At 38.9% G+C, this 21,143-nt stretch overlaps 1 protein-coding gene across 1 annotated transcript in view; it reads left to right on the top strand.

The window, feature by feature from the left end:
* The window catches only part of grapa (GRB2 related adaptor protein a), a 117,779-nt gene that overhangs the window by 71,334 nt on the left and 25,302 nt on the right, over positions 1-21,143 (top strand). The window contains exon 4 of the mRNA XM_057817412.1: positions 928-1,096. Within this exon, the coding sequence (XP_057673395.1) occupies positions 928-1,096 (169 nt within the window). The remainder of the gene's footprint in view (positions 1-927; positions 1,097-21,143) is intronic.

Here is a 21,143-nt window from a genome sequence, read left to right as displayed (position 1 = left end):
ATTTGGTTTACGTCGCCACTGTATATTGCAGCCCCTCATTTACTGCAAAATGGACTTGAAAGGGTTCGATTGTGCTAGTTGTTGGGACACCCCTCTGTTATTGAGAGGATTGGAACGCTCCGTCAGCCGCGATGGAGGGGCTTTGATTGACAACATCACTCGAAATTAATATCTCAATACCTCAAAAACGATAGCAGCACAAACAATTAAAATTTAAGCATAAACAATTAACACCATTTTAGTCATTTTTAATAAAAGGGGGGGCTGGTTGACCTCATATTGACCTATAAAAGAATTGTAAATATTTTTAAAATGATAGCAGAACAAACAAAACTTTTACAGCACAAGCACAAACGTAGCACAAACCATTGACATATTTTTTATATAATTTTGGGTCAGATGGGGGGCCAACTTCACGGAGGTCAATAATGCTGGATTTTAGTCCACAAAAGTGTTAATTTTCACTTTACGTTCATTTGTAAATACAACAAAATAAAGCACAAACACTAAAAAAATTAAGCGACTCTTGTGAGGATATCTGGTACAGAAGAGGAACATATGAATGAATGAATGTTTGATAAAAATTTTCTGTTCACGTAAATGAACAGTCTATAATGACTCATTGACATAAAAAGGGTGGCTGACATGTTGGGTATGTTTATTTAATTGTTTGTTTCCAGACAGAATGAGAATGAGTCGTTTTGTAAACCAGTTAGACATTGATTGGCAGTCAACAAATCTTCTATAAATCCTTAATTAATTGAATAATGAGGAAAATAGATTGAATAAGAATATGTTGCCTATATAGCAATGGGACAAAAACATGAGTTGGTTTGAAATGACAAGGAAAAACGAGACAAGTCATATTTTATTTCTTTTTTTTAAACTGCTTAATTGACTATTATTTATTTTGTGTGTGTTTGAAAGTTATGGAGACCACGTACAACACTTCAAGGTGCTGCAGGATCGTTGCAGTCAGTACTACGTGTGGGATGAGCTCTTCTCCTCACTGAACGAACTTGTGGAGTTCTACCATAGCAACAGCATCGCAAAGGAGAGGACTGTTGTTCTGCGAGACCCCGAACACTTTGCAAGAGTGAGCACGTAACCGCTTCTTTTAACATTTTTTCTTGTATTGTTTTTATACCCATAAACAATGTCCTGTTTAAACTTGGGATAAGCCTTATACAGTCATCATCATTACAGTTTCATCATCATTATTATTTTCATTGTCCGACATATACTAACATACCGTGGAAAATGCACTCACTGCTGGCCACAACAGTAAATATACAAAGATTACAATGGTTGCTTTGACTGACAATGTCAATATGTCTGTTACTGTTGCATACAAATGCACTTGACCATAGTGAAAAGCTGTTTCTAATATCTGGATTAACATATTTTTTGGACTATAAATCGCACCTGAGAATAAATTGCACCAGCCAAAGAATGCAAAATGGAGTGGAAGAAAACATAATATAAATCTTCCTGGAGCATAAATCGAACGACTACAAATTACTTTATTACTTTTACTTTTTTATTTATTTACTTTTAACAGGCATTTGCTAAGGCAGGGGTCGGGAACATTTTTGACCGAGAGAGCCAAAACACCCAACATATTTTAAAATGTGATTCCATGAGAGACATACAGTGTGTGTGTGTGTGTGTTTTTTTCATGACCGATTTGCACACATCACACCGGAGCGAAATTTCGTCTTTTAAGAGCATTCACAGAGTTTTGATTCAAATAAACTTTTAGAAAACAACAACGAAAGCCTAACATCATTACTTAGGATGTTACAATTGTTGCTCAGTTGTGCACTCACCATTTAGAAAATAAGAAATAGAAACACGGTGGAGCGTTGCGTTTATTTCCTGGAAGTGGAAACCACAACCAGGGGAACATGTGCATATCAGTGGCTGAGACAGGTGAAGCCTTTCAGTGCCAACGTTTCATGAGTCTCACTTTTCTGGAAGTGGCAACAATATGACAGGAGAAAAAGTCATGAAAGTGAAACCAATTTGACACCTGCGTGAATTGGGGTGCCACGCAGTTCACTTTCGTGGTTTAATTTTCTTCTACGCATTTTATTTACTCCGGCATCGGGTTGTGAGGGGCCATCCCCACTGCTAGCTGTGCGGAGACTTGACGCACGAGGCGAGCTCTGTCATCTTCGTGCAATCCGCGATGGGAGGACCACCAATGGGCACCGAATTGAAGCATATTATTGCGGCACCGTTTGAAGTGTCCAAGATCAAAGTGTTAATTCACCATCAGCTCATCACAGCTCGTTCATGTCAAACGAGCCGGCCGGTCCTACATTTAAGATTACAAGTTGGTGGAGATCCAGATGCACACATCAAAAGAGCCAGATATGACTAGTGACACATAGGCTCCCGACCCTGTGCTAAGGTAAGAACGATTACTCAGATAACTATACCCAAAACAAGTTTACCAAACTCGCGATCTCACTCCAACTCACTGTAAAATCCAATAAAGCAGTGATCCCCAACCACCAAGCCGAGGACCGATACTGGTCTGTGCCGTGTTTGCTACAGGGCCGCAGAGAAATAATAAATAATTTGTTAACAACCGCAATCTGGTCGGTGCCTCTTGACACATCAATATGCCTGTCTATTCTACTGACTAATCTGAGTAGAGATTTATGTACGTCGCGCTCTAGTGATAGCCCGCCATTACTGGGGTGTTTGCACACCCAGCGTCAGTCAATATAAACAGTAAGGTTAGCTGTTGTTGACTGTGTTTTGCGAGCAGCACACCACAGCAATGGCGGACGGGCAACTTCCGGTCATTTTGCTCGGATTAGTCAATAGATATAATAACAAAACTGGATTGGAAGTCATTATTAAAATCTATTGGCGCTAGCATCTAGCATCTATTTTTGATATCTATGTGCGATTGTCCTCGATAATGACGTAAGCGCATCAGATTTGTTCCCGGAAATAATAAGCCCAGGCGCTAGCGAAGATGACTAAAACCAGACATCATAAATAATACAGTATGTGGGTAGAAGTTAGCAAACAAGGGGACCACTGCACTCTTCAAGTCTTCAGTATCACAACAAATCCACCAACTAACCGTATATGAGTTTAGGTCACACAGCTGGCCTAAACAATATATATATGGCGGAAAACACAGACAAGGTTCCAAAAGCAGCATGGCGCATTAAGCCCCCGAACTATTTTTAATTTGTCCGTTTTACCCTGGAGACCCCGCGTTTACAGACGTCGCGCAACCTCCCCAGCCATAAAAAGGTCATTAATTATATTTATTATTTAAAATGTCTGTCATTTTTAGTTTACAATCATTATTGATGTCTAATATTTCGTTTAAAAAAAAAACGACTTAAAAAAATTATTCACTCGGATATTTTAAACTTTTAAATTACGTCACAATGAAAAAAATGGGTGTCTGTAAATAAGTCACATGCATCTACCTCATAACTATAGCTAATTGTTTTTTTTGTTTTTTTCGCATTTTCCCCGATATGTTAGATGATAAATAATTGATCCAAACATAAATAACGTAAATATATCAAAAAGAATATCTCGACCACTCCTTGATGTCTGCGATTTCTGCATCGCGACCCTTGTTATATTACCGTGTTTCACACATAAAATCCCCCAAAAATCCGGCTGTGGCCATTCACATCTGTGTCTTGACACTCAGTGATACATGCTACATAGAATTTTTGGATTGAAACAAGGTAAGTACGCGATAATATCTCGTTAAAGTCCTGGCGTCTTTAATTATGCTCTCTGATGCTCTCACCTCCAGTGTGTGTTTTGCTGTTTGAAAAAAAATTTTTTAAATGCCCTCCAGTTTAAAAATTTTCTTCCCCGAGAAAATTCAGATATAAGCTTTCAAATGATGTATCACACATGCATATTGAACAATTTTGAAATTTTGCCAAATTGGGGCTCTCAGAACGGAACTTCAAGTCACCTGAGTATTTTCCGCCACATATAAAGTGCAACTTATAGTCCAGAAAATACGGGACCTTACTTAGCTTCGTAGAGGTGTGTAGGTAGAACATGTACATTAAAATAAACCCCCTCTGTCCTTCATCTGTGTGTCTGAATTTATTCTCCAATGTCACATGAAACGCGTGAACTACATATTTAACTCACTGGCTGCCACTGACGACGCTAGATGTCCAATCCATTTGAAGTGGGAGGGATAGCAGTTCTCTCACATTTAAAATGGATTGGACATCTACTAGTGATGAATTCATTTTTTTCCACTTTTTCTTTTTTTAAATGTCATATTAAAGAGCCACATGACTGCACGTCTTTCATCGTCACTATGTGATTCCTCTACAGGTAGTCCCCGGGTTACGATGTACCCGACTTACGCCATTTTGTCTCCAGTCATTTTTTTGTTGTTGTTGATTTTTTTAGTCACCTAAACAGTACCTTACTGTACCTCACTGTATCTTATTTTTTACTTCACCTTATTAATTTGACTGTTGTGCCCTTTGGCGAAATGTGTACAGTGGTACCTCTATTTACGAACATCTGTACATACAGAATTTTCAGGTTAAGACACGCCTCAACGGGAAAATGCTGAGCCTTGTTATGAAAGAAATTTCAGGATACGGAAGGCAAATATACAGAATGGGCTGCTACTCCCGGCTCCCAGAGTTTACAGAACGTAATATACTGTACTTACAGCTGCTCTGCCATTGGGTATAGCTTAGCATTCCTGGCATCAAATTGGCTAAGAGGGACCTCTATTGTACGTGTATGTGTGTATCCCAGCGTCCTCTTCATTTGCCCCTCATGTTCCGACACCTTTACATGAGTGTATAAACTTTAATTCTTTACTCTATTCTTGGTTTTTTACATTATGCACATCTCAGATTTTATGTTTATTGTGCAATAATGTAATTGTAGCATGTATTTGTTACATGTTTTCATGCATTTTTATGCAGTATAAAAGATGTATGTCTGAATTTTGGGGGGCTTGGAATGGATTAGGGCATTTACATGGAAAACTCGTCTCTACTTACAGATTTTAAGTTACGAAACTATTTCTAATGAATTTCATAAGTAGAGGTACCCCTGTATTTGATTACAATGTTGACTTTAGTTTTATGACGCATGCTTTTATTTTGGCACAGGAAGCGTAGAGACGGTAGTACTTCTGCACGGTAATAAGAGCGCATGTACACACGAAGAAGAACGTAATTGCGCACACTAAGAAGAGCTCATGTGCACACATGAGGAAGAGCGTATTTGCTCACATTAAGAAGTCGAGCAGCTGAGTGAGAGAGAGGGAAAGATTTACAGTGTATCACAAAAGTGAGTACACCCCTCGCATTTCTATATTTAAGTATATCTTTTCATGGGACAACAATGATAAAATGACACTTTGACACAATGAAAAGTAGTCTGTGTGCAGCTTTTATAATAGAGTTCATTTCTTTTCTCCTCAAAATAACTCAAAATACAGCCATTAATATCTAAACCCCTGGCAACAAAAGCAAGTACACCCCTTAGTAAATACGTACATCCCTAAATGTCCAAATTGAGTACTGCTTGTCATTTTCCCTTCAAAATGTCATGGGACTTGTTACAGGAGTGCTGTCAGCATTACTACAGAGATTGAAGAGGTGTGGGGTAAGCCTATAGACCCTACCCACCGACGTCACAAAATCACGTGATCGCTGAATTGTTCCGCCCCCTTGTCCGTCATTTTTTTGTGTCTGTATTATCAATGGTCTCAATTGATCGAGCAACTTATAATGCATTTCATGGAAGACCCGGTGCTTTCGGATGCCGTAAACTCACTTGATGCGTTGCATAAAAGGCGTTATGTGGAAAAGCTTCAGTTTATCCATTCGCCAGATCCATATTTGATGCCTAAATCGATGTTTTTCGACCCGCTGTCTCCGCCGTATTTGCCTGACATCTGCTAGCTACGCTGATATGTACAACTATCTTGTCCACACAAAATCAGCCTACTCTCACGAAAGTTTGAAAAACTTTAAGAGCTTGGAGGCTTATAAATACTTCGTTGCTGGTTGGGTGAAACAGGTCCTCGTCCACGAAAATTCGGCAGGAATCTATCTTGTGCTTGGAAAGGTGAGTTACGAAATTTTCAATTCAAAATCTTTTGTTCTTGCTAACATCCACTGTCAAGTCTAATGTATTTCATGTCATTTGTCAATGGAGCTAGGGCTTTTAATGTTTATATGGTTTAGCGATAGCACTCTCACTACATACATACGTGTATGTTGTCGGCGATTAGCCTAGCAATGATCTTAATTGTGGTTGTCAGCCCAAAACCCTCTAAATATATATTAAATGCATCTTACCAGATATAAAATGACTACTACATAATCTGTGGTAATCGTTTGGAGCCCAGTTTTCTCGTCGAATTGCAGCAGCACATCTCGCTCTCTCCTCTCCGGGTCTCTCGGAATCCGGTAGAACTTCAAGTCTCTCCGTCTATCTTCTCTGTTATTGCAACCGACCGCCACACACGCCTTCACCATTTTGATTATTAATGTTAACGAGCAGAAAAACACGCCGTAAATAGGAGGAATGTACGTAGCCGTAAACACGTAAACACGATGTGTTGACGGACAATTGGGCGGTACCAGTCAGGAGGACGGAGTTGTGACGTCACGTGGGTAGGGTCTATTAGTGCTCAGAACATACGCCACACTCTACATCAAATTGGTGTGCATGGCTGTCACCCCAGGAGGAAGCCTCTTCTGAAGACGGTACACAAGAAAGCCCGCAAACAGTTGGCTGAAGACATGTCAACAAAGTACATGGATTACCGGAATCCTGTCCTATGGTCTGATGAGACGGGCGGGCTTTCTTGTGCACCGTCGTCGGAAGAGTCTTCCTTCTGGGGTGACAGCCATGCACACCAATTTGATGTAGAGTGCGGCGGATGGTCTGAGCACAAACAAGGGTGACCCCCCCACCTCTTCAATCTCTGCAGCAATACTGACATCACTCCTGTAATGAGTCACATGACATTTTGGAGGGAAAATGAGAAGCAGTACTCAATTTGGACATTTAGGGATGTACGTTTTTTCATAGGGGTGTACTCACTTTTGTTGCCAGGGGCTTGGATATTAATGGCTAAATTTTGAGTTATTTTGAGGGGAAAATAAATTGGCTCTATTATATAAGCTGCACACAGACTATTTTTCATTGTGTCAAAGTGTCATTTTGTCAGTGTTGTCCCATGAAAAGATATTACCGTATTTTTCGGACTATAAGTCGCAGTTTTTTTCATAGTTTGGCTGGGGGTGCGACTTATACTATGGAGTGACGTATGTGTGAAAATGTCATTTCACATGTTATTTTGGTGTTTTGGAGTGACACTGATGGTTTGGTAAACTTGTTAGCATGTTCTTTATGCTATAGTTATCCGAATAACTCTTAATAGCTATGTTACCTTAACACACCAGCCACGTTCGCATTTTGTTGTTCATGCATCATTTAACATTATCGTACTGTACACTTATTCAGCATGTTGTTCTCTATTGTAAGTTTATTAGGGCTGTCAAACGATTAAAATTTTTAATCGAGTTAATTACAACGTAAAAATTAATCGTGATTAATCGCAATTCAAACCATCTATAAAATATGCCATATTTTTCTGTAAATTATTGTTGGAACGAAAAGATAAGACTCAAGACGGATATATACATTCAACATACGGTACATACTGTAAGTATTGTATTTGTTTATTATAACAATAAATCAACAAGATGGCATCAACATTATTAACATTCTCTTAAAGCGATCCATGGATAGAAAAACTTGTAGTTCTTAAAAGATAAATGTTAGTACAAGTTATAGAAATTTTATATTAAAACCCCTCTTAATGTTGTCGTTTTATTAAAATTTGTAAAATTTTCAATCAAAAAAATAAACTAGTAGCTTGCCATTGTTGATGTCATTACACCATGCTCACTCCCCAAACCCATAAAATCATTTGGACCCAAGCGCCAGTAGAGGGCGCCAAACAACAAAAAATAAGTAACAAGTAAAAGCGGACATTACACTGCTGTCATTTTAATCTGAGCGGAGCATGTGCGTTAATTGCGTCAAATATTTTAATGTGATTAATTAAAAAATTAATTACCGCCCATTACTGCGATAAATGTGACAGCCCTAATTTTTATTTTAAATTGCCTTTCAAGATGACATATCTGTTCTATGTGTTGGGTTTTTTCAAGTAAATTTCACCCTAAAATGCTACTTACACTCTGGTGTCACTTATATATGTTTTTTTCCTCTTCATTGGGAATTTTATGGCTGGTGCGACTTATAGTCCGAAAAATACGGTACTTAAATATCTGCAGAAATGCAAGGGGTGTACTCACTTTTGTGATACACTGTAGATGCATGCTTTTATTTTGGCGCAGGAAGCGTAAAGCAAGGTAGTACTTCTGCATGCTAATAAGATGCATGTACACATGAAGAACGTATTTGCGCACACGAAGAAAAGCGAATGTGCACACACGAGGAAGAGCACATTTGTTCACATGAAGTCGAGCAGCTGAGTGAAAGAAAGGGAAAGATTATAGTTTAGCTTGCCTTCTAACGAGGATTTAGCTCCAAGGTCTTGGCGAGGACAGTGCAATGACGTATAATACATGTTTTTGTCCAGTTATTTGGAGTTTAAGGGGGTATTTAAGGGTACTTGGAATGCTAATTCTGATTTATGCGGACATTCGGATTACGTCAACATTGTAGGAACTGAACTCGTTCACAACCCGGGGACTATCTATGCTTGTCTTCTGTCTGCCATCCGAGCAAATCTGTGTTCACGTTCCTGAAATGATTCTAAGACTCGTTTGACTAGTTTTCATTAGTAACTCTATGTCAAAATACAAGTTGATCAAAGTGGCATAGAAGTAACTAAATGTATCTCATAAAACAAATCAAACATGAAAGTTATGTTCTCATGGCCATGAGTCCTTGTGATGTGATTGTAACGTCATTATTTAGTCATGTTACATGTTTTGTGTTCTTGGGTGTGGCAGCACAATACAAGGGAAGGCATTTGATCCAAGTTAATAGGGTGCTAATGGTTTGCCATCATTTAAACAGGAGCAAACTAACATATATCCAAAGCTGTTTTGTCAGAGAGCACACGAGGGGATTAATAATGATGCACCCACGGGACAATAGAAACATGTCGGACTTTTCAAATGAAAAATATATAGCTAAATGTAACAGATTTAAATAATTAGTATCCCTGTGACGTGTTCTGATAGCGTAATGGTAAAAATAAAAAAAAGATCAGATGACGTCCATCAATAACACCTTCAATTGATAGTCAGTGGGGAGGAGTTTGTACGCAATTTACACTCGCATAACCATCTGGATTGACAGGTTACAAAGTTTCAATCATGTGTCATCATCCAAATAAGGTAGTCGCATGCAACATACAGTATACGCTTCAGACCTGGAAGCACCCTTTCTTATGCCTTTCAAGTAAACTTAAATGGTAAATCTAACATATAAAATCAATACTCTGTGAAGACACAGACAAGCAGCATTGTATACAGGACTCAAAGTGAGAATAAACTGCTTCGAGTGCTATAATCCCTCATGCGTAAGTGTGTACGTCATTCCAGTAACTTAATCTTTGTTTTCGTTTCCACTCTCATGTTCATAGCTAAATAAAAGGATACATTTCATACTATATACTGTAATTCTCATACACAATGACCAAAATGGAAGCATGCATTACTGCAGTATTTAAAGACAAAAAAAAATGGAATGACCATAATAGCATAATTACCATCATTTATACCAGGGGTGGGCAAACTATTCCACAAAGGGCCGCAGTGGGTGCGGGTTTTGGTTGCAACCCATTAAGAGGACACCTTTTCACCAATCTGCTGTTTTACAAGTGCAATCAGTCGATTGCAGTCAGGTGCTTCGCATTTCTGCTGAAACCGCATTGGTTAAACTATCTGTGCTGGGTCAGTTGGAACAAAGACCAGGACCCACTGCGGCCCTCGAGGACCGGTTTGCCCACCTCTGATTTATACAGTACAACAACCAGTGGTGGGCTGTGCATTTGACACCTGGGCCATCAATGAGATATACAGCGGTATGAAAAAGTATCAGAACTTTTTTGAATTTCTTACATTTCTACATAAAATCACCTTCAAATGTGATCTGATCTTGGTCAAAATCACACAGATGAAAAAAACAGTGTCTGCTTTAACGAAAACTACCCAAACATTTATAGATTTTCATATTTTAATGGGGACAGTATGCAAACAATGACAGAAGGCGGAAAAATAAGTAAGTGAACCATCACATTTAATATTTTGTGGCCCCTCCTTTGGCAGCAATAACTTCAAGTAGACACTTCCTGTAGCTGCAGATCAGTCTGGCATATCAATCAGGACTAATCTTGGCCCATTCTTCTCTATAAAACTGCTCTAGTTCAGTCAGATTCCTGGGATGTCTGGCATTAATTGCTGTCTTTAGGCCATGCCATAGCATTTCAATCTGGACTTTGACTTGGCAACTCCAGAACATGTATTTTGTTCTTATGAAACCATTCTGAAGTTGATTTACTTCTGTGTTTTGGATCATTGCTTGTTGCAGAATCCATCCTCTTTTTACATTCAGTTGTCTGACTGACAGCCTCAGGTTTTCCTTCAAAACATCCTAACTTTTGAATTGATTCTTCCATGAATGATTGTAAGTTGTCCAGGCTCTGAGGTAGCAAAACAGCCCAAAATCATGATGCTCCCTTCACCATGCTTCACGGTTGGGATGAGGTGTTGATGTTGGTCCATTTTTCCTCCACATATGATGTTGTGTGTTACTCCCAAACAATTCAACTTTGGTTTCATCAGACCACAAAATATTTTGCCAAAACCTCTGTGGAGTGTCCAAACATTAAACGAGCAACAATGTTTTTTTTTTTTTTTAGACAGCAGTGGCTTCCTCCATGGAGAAACACCATTCACGTCCATAGTTTTAAATATAGATGATGTGTGCACAGAGATATTGGACTGTGCCAGTGATTTCTGCAAGTCTTTTGCAGACACTCTAGGATTTTTTTTTACCTCTCTGAGTATTCTGCACTGAACTCTTGGCGTCATCTTTGGTGGACGGCCTCTCCTTGGGAGAGAAACAACAGTGCCAAACTGTCTCCATTTGTAGACAACTTCTCTGACTTACGATTAATGAACAGCCAGACTTTTAGAGATGGTTTTTTATCCTTTCCCAACTTTATACAAATCAACAATCCTTGATCGCAGGTCTACAGAAAGCTCTTTTGACCGAGCCATGATGCACATCAGACAATGCTTCACATGCAGACAATTCTTACCAGATGTGTGTTTTATAGTGGGCAGGGCAGCTTTAAACCAATCATCAGTGATTGGGCACACACCCGACATAAAATGTTTGATAAAAATTGGTTTCAGTTGCTTTTTAAGATATGAAATCCTATAAATATTTGGGTGGCTTTAGTTAGCGCAGACACTGTATTTTCATACGTGTGATTTTGACAAAAAATAGATCACATTTGATGGTGATTTTATGCAGAAATGTGAGAAAATCCAAAAGGTTCAGATACTTTGTAATACCACTGTAATTCCACCTCATAATACCATCACTATGCACTGCAGTAACAGACACAATCAATACTATACAAAACACATCATATCTGGAGAAGAACAGCATTCTATGCTTATCGACTAACATGACAGTAGTTTCGGTATTTAAAAGTTTTAAATATCCACACATCAAAAGCTTGTGCCCTAGGTATTTCCACTTGACATGCCTCTTTTTCTTGGTAAACAGACAGATTAACAAGTAGCAACTTTCGGAGGGAATAACCAAGCAGCATTCATGACATGCTTGGCACGCAGATCTTTCCACATAGTCACACGTCAGTATCGAATCTGAGCTGCGCTAAACTCCAAAGACTTCATTTATCAAAGCTCAACATATAGGCCATTTATCAATGAGCTGTTGTTAAAAGTCACAATCGTGGTTATAGAGAATCACAATATATCATAGACACCTGTCACCTACGATGTCCTAATGCAAACATTGTATAATTTCTGAAGATTATATAGCTACAGTATACTATATATTGAACAAGTTCCACTTTAAGTTTTTCCATCCTTATGTTGTTCTACACGTCTCTTCGTTTTTAAGCTACCCATATAGCTAGTGACTAAGCCCTCCTCTCGAATTGCGTGGCAGGGATTCATGTGAAGGAGGCTGGTTTTACGTGTACAAATTCTTGTGCAAGGGCGCACCTGCTTGAACAATGTACAAAACCACAGAAGGAAACCACCAAAAAAAAAAAAAAAAAACTTTCCAACAAAGTAAGAAATCTACAAGGTTAGGGCTGGAACTAATGACTATTTTTTTTGGTTTTAATAATTAATTAAACAATTAGTCGATTCATTAGATAAATGTCACCTTTTTCAATTACCTTCATAATTTAACTTGAAGTTGTTTTAGGCATTTTGCAAGTAACAATAAAGACAAAATGGATGACTATTTCCTTCAAAAATAATATTTTATTAAAGCTTGCTAACTTAACTGTAGTCTACAACTGTACTGTTTTAAGTACATAAAACTTGTTCAAGTTTTAAAAAAGGTTTCTGAGTATAAAAATATAGAAATAATATCTTAGTACACAAATCAGACACAAGTCCTGTTCAAATTTAATAAAAAAAAAAAAAAATGGCTGCTCATTGACATTATTTTCTTGTGGGCCAAGCGCTGATTTAAACTGTGTTAATGACGAATTTATTTTTTTAAACAACAAAATAAAATAAGGAGGAGGCAGACTAAAGAATAAAGGTGTGTGAAATTTCCAATTCTTAGATTATTCTCGATTCGGCTGTGGACGATTCGAGAACCATTTACAAACATTCATACTCCGATTATTTAAATATGCCAAGTAAAGCGGAACTAGAACATAGTCAGCGCGGTCTTCGGGACACAATGAGGAACGGACTGAGAGTTCACACCCACAACTAATGCCGCTAGATACAAAACAGAAAAAGAAGAAGAAAAAAAAGATACAACAACAAGCAAATTAGACGTGCTCCCATAAATTTAAAAGCAGACGTGTGGAATTTTTTAGGATTCTACAAGAAAATTTTCTTCAAGAAAATATAAGAATATTGAAAGCAAGCCGAGGTACGTTATCCCATCCCGATGCCGTTTCACTGACAGGGCAGTCCCGTATGGCGTTATATTCCTAAGCAGACAAAATAGAAATCATGTCATCGCTGTCGAATGTAGACAGAGTCGCCATTACGTGTGATGTTTCGACAGAGGCGTAGCAAGGGTCCCCGAGGTCCCCAGGCAACAAGCAACATGGTGCCCTTCGAGCGTGTGCAAGTAAGGGGGACAGTTGGACTTGGAGCAATAGCATATTTAATAAAAGTGTGATAACGCCGCGCTTTTTAGGACACTCAAAGTGCCCCCCCCCCCCAATTGCCGCCCACTGTCACTCTGAGTCACGTGACACACATACATACTCGTGCAGTATAATGAACACAAAGGTGTGGGGGGGTTGCGAATGCGCCCTGCTTGCGGCCATCTTGGCCATAAAAGTGGCGAAAACTAAGCACTTTACACTGACTCATATGGATGTACTTACATTCGTTCATGGACGCACACATTTTAAGAGGTGGCCGTCCTCTGCTCGAAATGCACACTTTACGCCAGGGGTGTCCAAACTTTTTGCAAAGGGGGCCAGATTTGGTGTGGGAAAAATGTTGGAGGCCGACCTTGGCTGATGTCCTTTACGTAGAACAATATATTTAAGCAAATTTTAGCAAGCCATTCTGTGGGACACATTTGCTTTATTTTTTTTTTTTAATTAATAATTTCAACAATCTCGCAACTAGCCTTTGTAGCGTTCTCTTTCGACTCTTGCGAAATACTGCTGCTGTGAAATTAAACTAGCCTCAAGTTGCATCAATTTCTCAATATGTATCTTCCCGGTAATCTTGTCATACATGTCAGCGTGTCTTGTTTGGTAATATCGCCTCACATTGAGCTCTTTAAAAACAACAACTGTCTCTTTGCAAATGAGGCAGACACAGTTGTTGCGTATTTTAGTAAAGAAATAGTCCAATTTCCACCTATCTTTGAAGCGCCAGCCATCGCAGTCAACTTTTTTTTTGTTAATTGTCTCCTAATTTTAGAAAATTAGGAGTAAAGTGTCACATGGGGTAATGTTGCTTAGAGAGCTGCTGCCTTTTAGTGAGTAAATAAGGAGCAGCATTTAGTGTGTAAGCTACTTCATATGCACGTAGCAGTACTGCTGACCAATTTATTAAGTCTGTGTGCGGGCCAGACGTTATTGATTATATGACAGAGGCTGGGGGCCTGATGAAATCTGACCACGGGCCGCATTTGGCCCCCGAGCCGGACTTTGGACTTTGGTCTGCTTTACGTCTATTCTCGCTCCCAGAATATGCAGCGCTTGTGATGTAGGACAATAACAGGACTGGTTGCTATGGGAACATACACGTACCCAAGGAACCTTGCTAAAAGGAGTATTAAAATTGCAAATAAAATCATTTAAGATTAGGCATATATGTTATATTTTTCTTATAGAGTATTCGACGAGGAAGAAGAGAGACCCATTAATAGACTTTTTTGGAAAAAAATCACCATTTCTTTAAGTAGTCATATGAACAATGAGGTGGCCTGTGAAAATCACCGTAAAACAACTCGGCATGGACTTTCCAGAGAGTACTTGGTGGGTCACTCTTTAAACAATCATTTGGTATATGGTATATTTGGTATAAACATGTATAATCTACGAGACATGGTTAGTGCTGATTGGGATCGACAACAGAATCGTTAGATAATCTGCCAAATGATTCCATGGTATTGAAACACCCCCTACACTTGTCGCTGCGACAGTGCAGTAAAGCTGCGTGTGCTAAATCTGTTGGCCCTCTAGGGGCCCCTGCTGGCTTGGGGGCCTTAGGCAATTGCCTGGTTTGCCTAATGGGACGTGACGCCTCTGTGTGTGGATATTTGTAGCCTCCAAATTGTTTGTCACAGTACCAGTGTTGTTAATAACGGTTTTAGAGTATAACGGCATTACTAACGGCGTTATTTTTTCAGTAGTGAGATATCTAATTAATTACTTTTGTCATCTTTGCAACGTCGTTACTGTTACTGAGGATGTAAAAGGCATGCGTTACTACGTTGGTTGAATGATGCGAGAAAAGTCTGAGAGACACGGAGAGAGAAGAGCGGGAGTGGGAAGGAGGGAAGGGAGTTGTGACACCATTGCAAACGTGATGCTAGGCTAGGTGTCTCCAGTAATACCTGACTGTAATCGACAGCCTACAGTCTACGCCCGCATGATGCTACGCTAGATATCACATGCATATAGAACTAAATGCGAAATGACAGACTCGGCGGCGTTAGCAAATGTATAGAGAAGTAGATGCGAAATGACACTCGCCGGCGTTATTAAATAGCCGCCATCTTAAAGCAGTATACTTCTCAGGAAGCCTCTGTTGTAGAGAACCTTCCTCATGAACCTAAGTAACTTTTTGTCTAAAATACTCCTAAATTGGCACAATCTTGACTTGAATCTGTCATTAAATGATTAAACGGTTTTAAAACTTTCACATGTAGAAAGTAGACTGAAGGTAACTAATGCAATAACGGGAGCAATTTTAACAACTTTAACAGTGTATTCACAACATTAAATGACTTCCAAAAATATCAAATGTTGCTATCTAGTTATCGCAATATCCACAATTTCCCTGTGTCTAGTAAAGTTTAGGGTAAAGAATTGGGCTAGGGTGAATTGTCCCAAAAAAACCTTTGAACTTCACACAGTGTGACCTATGTTTATTTCTGTTGTTGTTTTTTGTTTTTGTTTTTTAATGGAAAAACACCAGTTACTTTGCCAACTAATTACTCTTACATTGGGGTAACTGAGTTACTAAATTACTTTTTGGGAGAAGTAATTTGTAACTGTAATTAATTACTTTTTTAAAGTGAGATTAACAACACTGGTAACTGCCCATTTCATAACCGATGAGTGGGAGCTGAAAGCACACGAGCTTCAAAAAAGAGCAATGAACAAGGTTGCTAATATGGTTGAGTTTCTAAGCGGTGCTGTAAATGAATGTAACATCGCAAAAAAAAGACGTTTCTGTTGTTACTGACAACGCTGCTATTATGGTTGTCGCTGCACAGCTGGGTAACTTTAGCCATCTGACATGTTACGCCCACATGCTGAACTGTGTTTTTTCATCTCAGAAGCTAAACACACTTGACCTGTCCTGCATATTGTTGAGGTTTGGATGCAAAAGGACTTGAAAAGAACTTTTTTTGAACCATTTGTATTGAAGTACTAGTACACATTGTCTTTCATTTATACCCGAGTTGAAAAATATATTTCTACAAAATGTTACAATTTATTCTGTTGAAGAGAGAATGTAGTTTAAAGCTGCTGATACAGAATGTGGATTTATTTTATTTACTGTTTTGAACCGATAACTTGATACTGAAATAGTAGTTTATTTAAGCCTAGAGGATTTTTGTACTATTTTTGTAACTAATGTACGAAACATTGAAAGCAGCTAATAACTTGGGGGGGTTGTGGGTGTCATCAATAATCGATTTGTAATTTAATCGTTGCCTCTGAATCGTAATCGTAATCGAATCATTAGGTGCCCAAAGATACCCACCTCTAGTTAAAAGCAAAAAAAAATGGCAGTTATCACTCATTTTACGTAAATATTTCAAGCTAAAGTCAGGCTACTTTTTTCCATTCATTTCATTGTACTCACAGCGTTTCAAAGTGCACGCATGGTGCGAAAATTACAAAAAATACCTTGAATCCTCGACCAAATCACTCTTGAGACACTCTTGCCTGCTTGTATGCAGTAAAACCTTCGTCCTATTTCCACCTAAATCTGGCGTTAGAACGCAGCGTGTGTTTGAGTTTATCACAGTGAATTATGAAAGCCACCTCAACGCTCTATGGGTTGGCCTCCTACGGGAAGGCGTGGCGCAAAGTCTGCGGGAGTTTTCTTGTCAACTGATGGTGGAGTCTATGAACCCGGATTTCCGCACAAGTCGGAATTAAGCCTTTAAGTACCCCAAGATGTATTAACATCATATTAATAAGCTAAAGTTAAAAATAAGATATTGTGAGGTACGTTCTGTTAAATGCCGCTATATTACAAATGTACTCGCGAGTGAGTTGCCTTGCTGAGAGAAAAGGGCGCTGAGGAAAGAGTAGGGAGATGAGAGGATGGGGGTACCATGGCTGCTCAGGTCAGCAGCATCCCCTCTTTTAAAGCGAGCACGCCGTCCGAACTACAAGAAAAATAGATCGGGACTCGCAAGAGGAGTCCACGCTGGGGTAAAGCAGCAGCAGCATGAGAACAAGGGTGACAACTCGGGTGCAAAAAAAAAAATGCGGGAGATCCCTCATTCCTCATTCGTGGCCACACGTTCCACTTCAAATGGATTGGATGACTAGCGCCGTCAATAGCACCCAATGAGTTAACAGGGAAAAATCTAAAAAATGTCCCCCATTACGATTACTATCAAGACTAGTGCAGAAACAAGTTTTCCCCATGACAACAAATTTCTGGTGGCCTGCGGTCGTGCACATACAAATGAATAATGGACTATCAATACGTTTGCAATCGAATATGACCGCTTACACTCATTATATGCTACAACTAATAGCCGTGAGGGGGTTCTGCATCAATAATCGATTTATAATCGAATTGTAGCCTCTGAATCATAATCGAATCGTGACGTGAGGTGCCTCAAGATTCCCACCTGTAGTGATGAATCAGTTTTCTTTATCAAACAGTTGTTCATAAATACAATCCAAATCCAATTTCAAAGCATATGCTCTTGTGTGACAATTTACAGTTTGAATGGGAGTTTGTGTTGAAAGGAGACTGATATATGAACGGGTTTATGTGTGTGGTTTCTTTATGAAAAAAAATGAGACAGCTTTACTATCTAACAATCTAATAAGTGCTAATATGCTTCTCCAAAACATTATACAAACGGACACTTAAGACACTGATTAGCATTATCGCTACCTAGCTTAACGCTCCGTGATAAGTAATAACGTCTCATCAACTAAGAATACAACAACACAAAACAATACAAACAGCATCATTTACTTACCACTGACGGAGGCACACTGGGTCTAACAACACGAAAGACAATGTAACTTTCGACACTTTGTGATATTATTGATTCAGCAACCCAACCTGAGTGGAGCAGTGAACTCTCCCTCTCTTGCTCTAATCACTGGCACGCCCGGAGCCTCATATTACACACAAACAAGAACCCAAATGGTACTGCTCATAGCTGCCGGCAAAAATCAGTTTTCAAATTAGTTGGTAACTAATTTATTAATCCATTTTAATTGATTAGTTGTTGCAGCCTTACACAAGGTATTTTATAGGGCCTTTTGTAACAGTATTAACACTGACATTTGATACGTACAGGGATAAATGATACGGACATTATGACATTATGATTGTTTTATTTATTAAAAAACATAAATAATGTCATCGGTGTTTTATGGTGTTTAATTCAGGGATCTTTACAAAGGTCTGAGAATAAAAAAGGGGTCTTGGTTAAACCAATACAGTTGTATGAAAAAGTATCAACCTTTTGCAGTTTCTCACATTTCTGCATAAAATTACCATCAAATGTGATCTGACCTTTGTCAGAATCACACAGATGAAAAAACTGTGTTTTAACTAAAACCCCTCAAACATTTACAGGTTTTCATATTTTAATGAGGATAGTATGCAAACAATGACAGAAGAGGGAAAATTAAGTAAGTGAACCATCACATTTCACATTTTTGTGCCCCCCCGCCCCCCCAGCAGTAATAACTTCAACCAAACACTTACTGTAGCTGTAAATCAGTCGGGCACACGATCAGGACTAATCTTGGCCCATTCTTCTCTACGAAACTGCTGTAGTTCAGTCAAATTCCTGGGATGTTTGGCATGAATCGCTGTCTTGAGGTCATGCCACAGCATCTCAATGGGGTTTAAGTCTGGATTATAACTCCACTGCCACTCCAGAAGTGTATTTACTTCTGTGGTTTGGATCATTGTCTTGTTGCAGCAACCATCCTCTTTTTAGCTTCAACTGTCTGACAGACGGCCTGTTGTTTTCCTCCCAAACATCCTGATCAACTTTTGAATTCATTCTTCCATTACTGATTACAAGTTTCCCAGGCCCTGAGGCAGCAAAACAGCCCCAGATCATGATGCTCCCTACGCATGCTCCACGGTGGGTATGAGGTGTTGATGTTGGTGAGCCATTCTATTTTGCCTCCACTCATGAGGTTGTGTGTTACTCCCAAACAATTCAACTTTGGTTTCATCCGTCCACAAAATATTTTGCCAAAACTTCTGTGGAGCGTCCAAGTGCCTTTTTGCGAACATTAAACGAGCAACAATGTTCTTTAGAAAGCAGTGGCTTCCTCCGTGGAGTCCTCCCATGAACACCATTCTTGGCCATAGTTTTACATTTAGTTGATGTGTGCACAGAGATATTGGACTGTGCCAGAGATTTCTGTAAGTCTTTAGCAGACTCTCTAGGGTTCTTTTTTACCTCTATGAGTATTCTGCGCTGAACTCTTGGCGTCATCTTTGGTGGACGGCCACTCCTTGGGAGAGAAGCAACAGCGCCAAACTCTCTCCATTTGTAGACAACTTCTCTGACTGTCGATTCATTAACATCCACACTTTTAGAGAAGGTTTTGTATCTTTTCCCCGCTTTATACAAATCAACAATCCTTGATCGCAGGTATTCAGACAGCTCTTTTGATCGAGCCATGATGGACATCAGGCAATGCTTCTCAACAAGACAATTCTGACCAGGTGTGTGTTTTATAGTGGGCAGGGCAGCCTTAAACTCATCACTCATGCCCATTACTCATCAGTGATTGGGCTCACACATGACTTAAATTGTTCGGCAAAAATTGGTTTAATTGCTCTTTAAGTCTCCTTGGCCAGAAGGTTCACTTACTTATTTCCCCCCCTTCTGTCATTGTTTGCATTCTATCCTCATTAAAATGTGAAAACCTATAAATGTTTGGGTGGTTTTAGTTAAAGCAGACACTGTTTTTACATCCGTGTGATTTTGACAAAGATCCATTCACATGTGATGGAGATTTTATGCAGAAATGTGAGAAATTCCAAAAGGTTCAGATACTTTTTCATACCACTGTATATAGATTTCCAATCCAGTTTTTACGGAAGTGGATTAGGACCAGCGAAGAAAAAAAAATATCTCACTTTTAAGGAGAATTATTGACTTCATTCTCAGAATTCTGACTATTCTCACTCGAAAGTCAGAATTTTCATTTGTCAGACTTCTCACTTCTGATTATATTCACAGAATTCTGACTTTAAATAGGGAATTTTGAGTTTATGCTCATAATTCTCATTTATGAGAGTAAATCCAGGATTCTCATTTCAAAAGTGACAATCCTGCCAACCTTTTTTTTTTAATTCTTCACTGGCCCTAATCAGTCTCTGTAAAGTTTTGATCATTTAGTGAATTTATTTATTCATTTATCTTATTAGTTTTTTTTTTCATCTTAATTCAGAAATCCATCTTTTTGTCCGGAGACGCTATAGAAAAGTATGAAAGGAAAATTGCACTTGAAAAACAACTGAGTCATGAGAGATTCTTTCTTGTTTGTTTCTTTGCTGAAATGACTGATGAGTGGTGATGACTGATGACTGTCCTTTTGTTATCATGTCACACGATGTAGCTTGTGCCACGAGCTGCTGATCTGCGTCAGCTTACCAAATCAGGGTGGAATCATGTCATCAAAGCATGAAAGCAAAATCTATACGCTCCCTTTTGCATTTCAAGCACCCACCGATAAGATAAGTAAGTAGCAATCAAATGTGCTATATTTTCGAGATAGTAACAAAAAGAATGTGCCTTTTCCTCTTAACAGATATTTGCAGTTTATTAACATTTATTGGTATATTGCTCAATTCTACATGTTTTGGCGAATTCACTGATCATTGATGGTTGTAGATGTCCATTCCATTTTGATTTAGTTAGGGTTAGGATATTTTCAAAAGAAA

This window comes from Corythoichthys intestinalis, chromosome 16 (genome assembly GCF_030265065.1).
Source record: "Corythoichthys intestinalis isolate RoL2023-P3 chromosome 16, ASM3026506v1, whole genome shotgun sequence".
Taxonomy (NCBI): domain Eukaryota; kingdom Metazoa; phylum Chordata; class Actinopteri; order Syngnathiformes; family Syngnathidae; genus Corythoichthys; species Corythoichthys intestinalis.
This window is presented reverse-complemented; position numbering and strand designations above follow the sequence as displayed.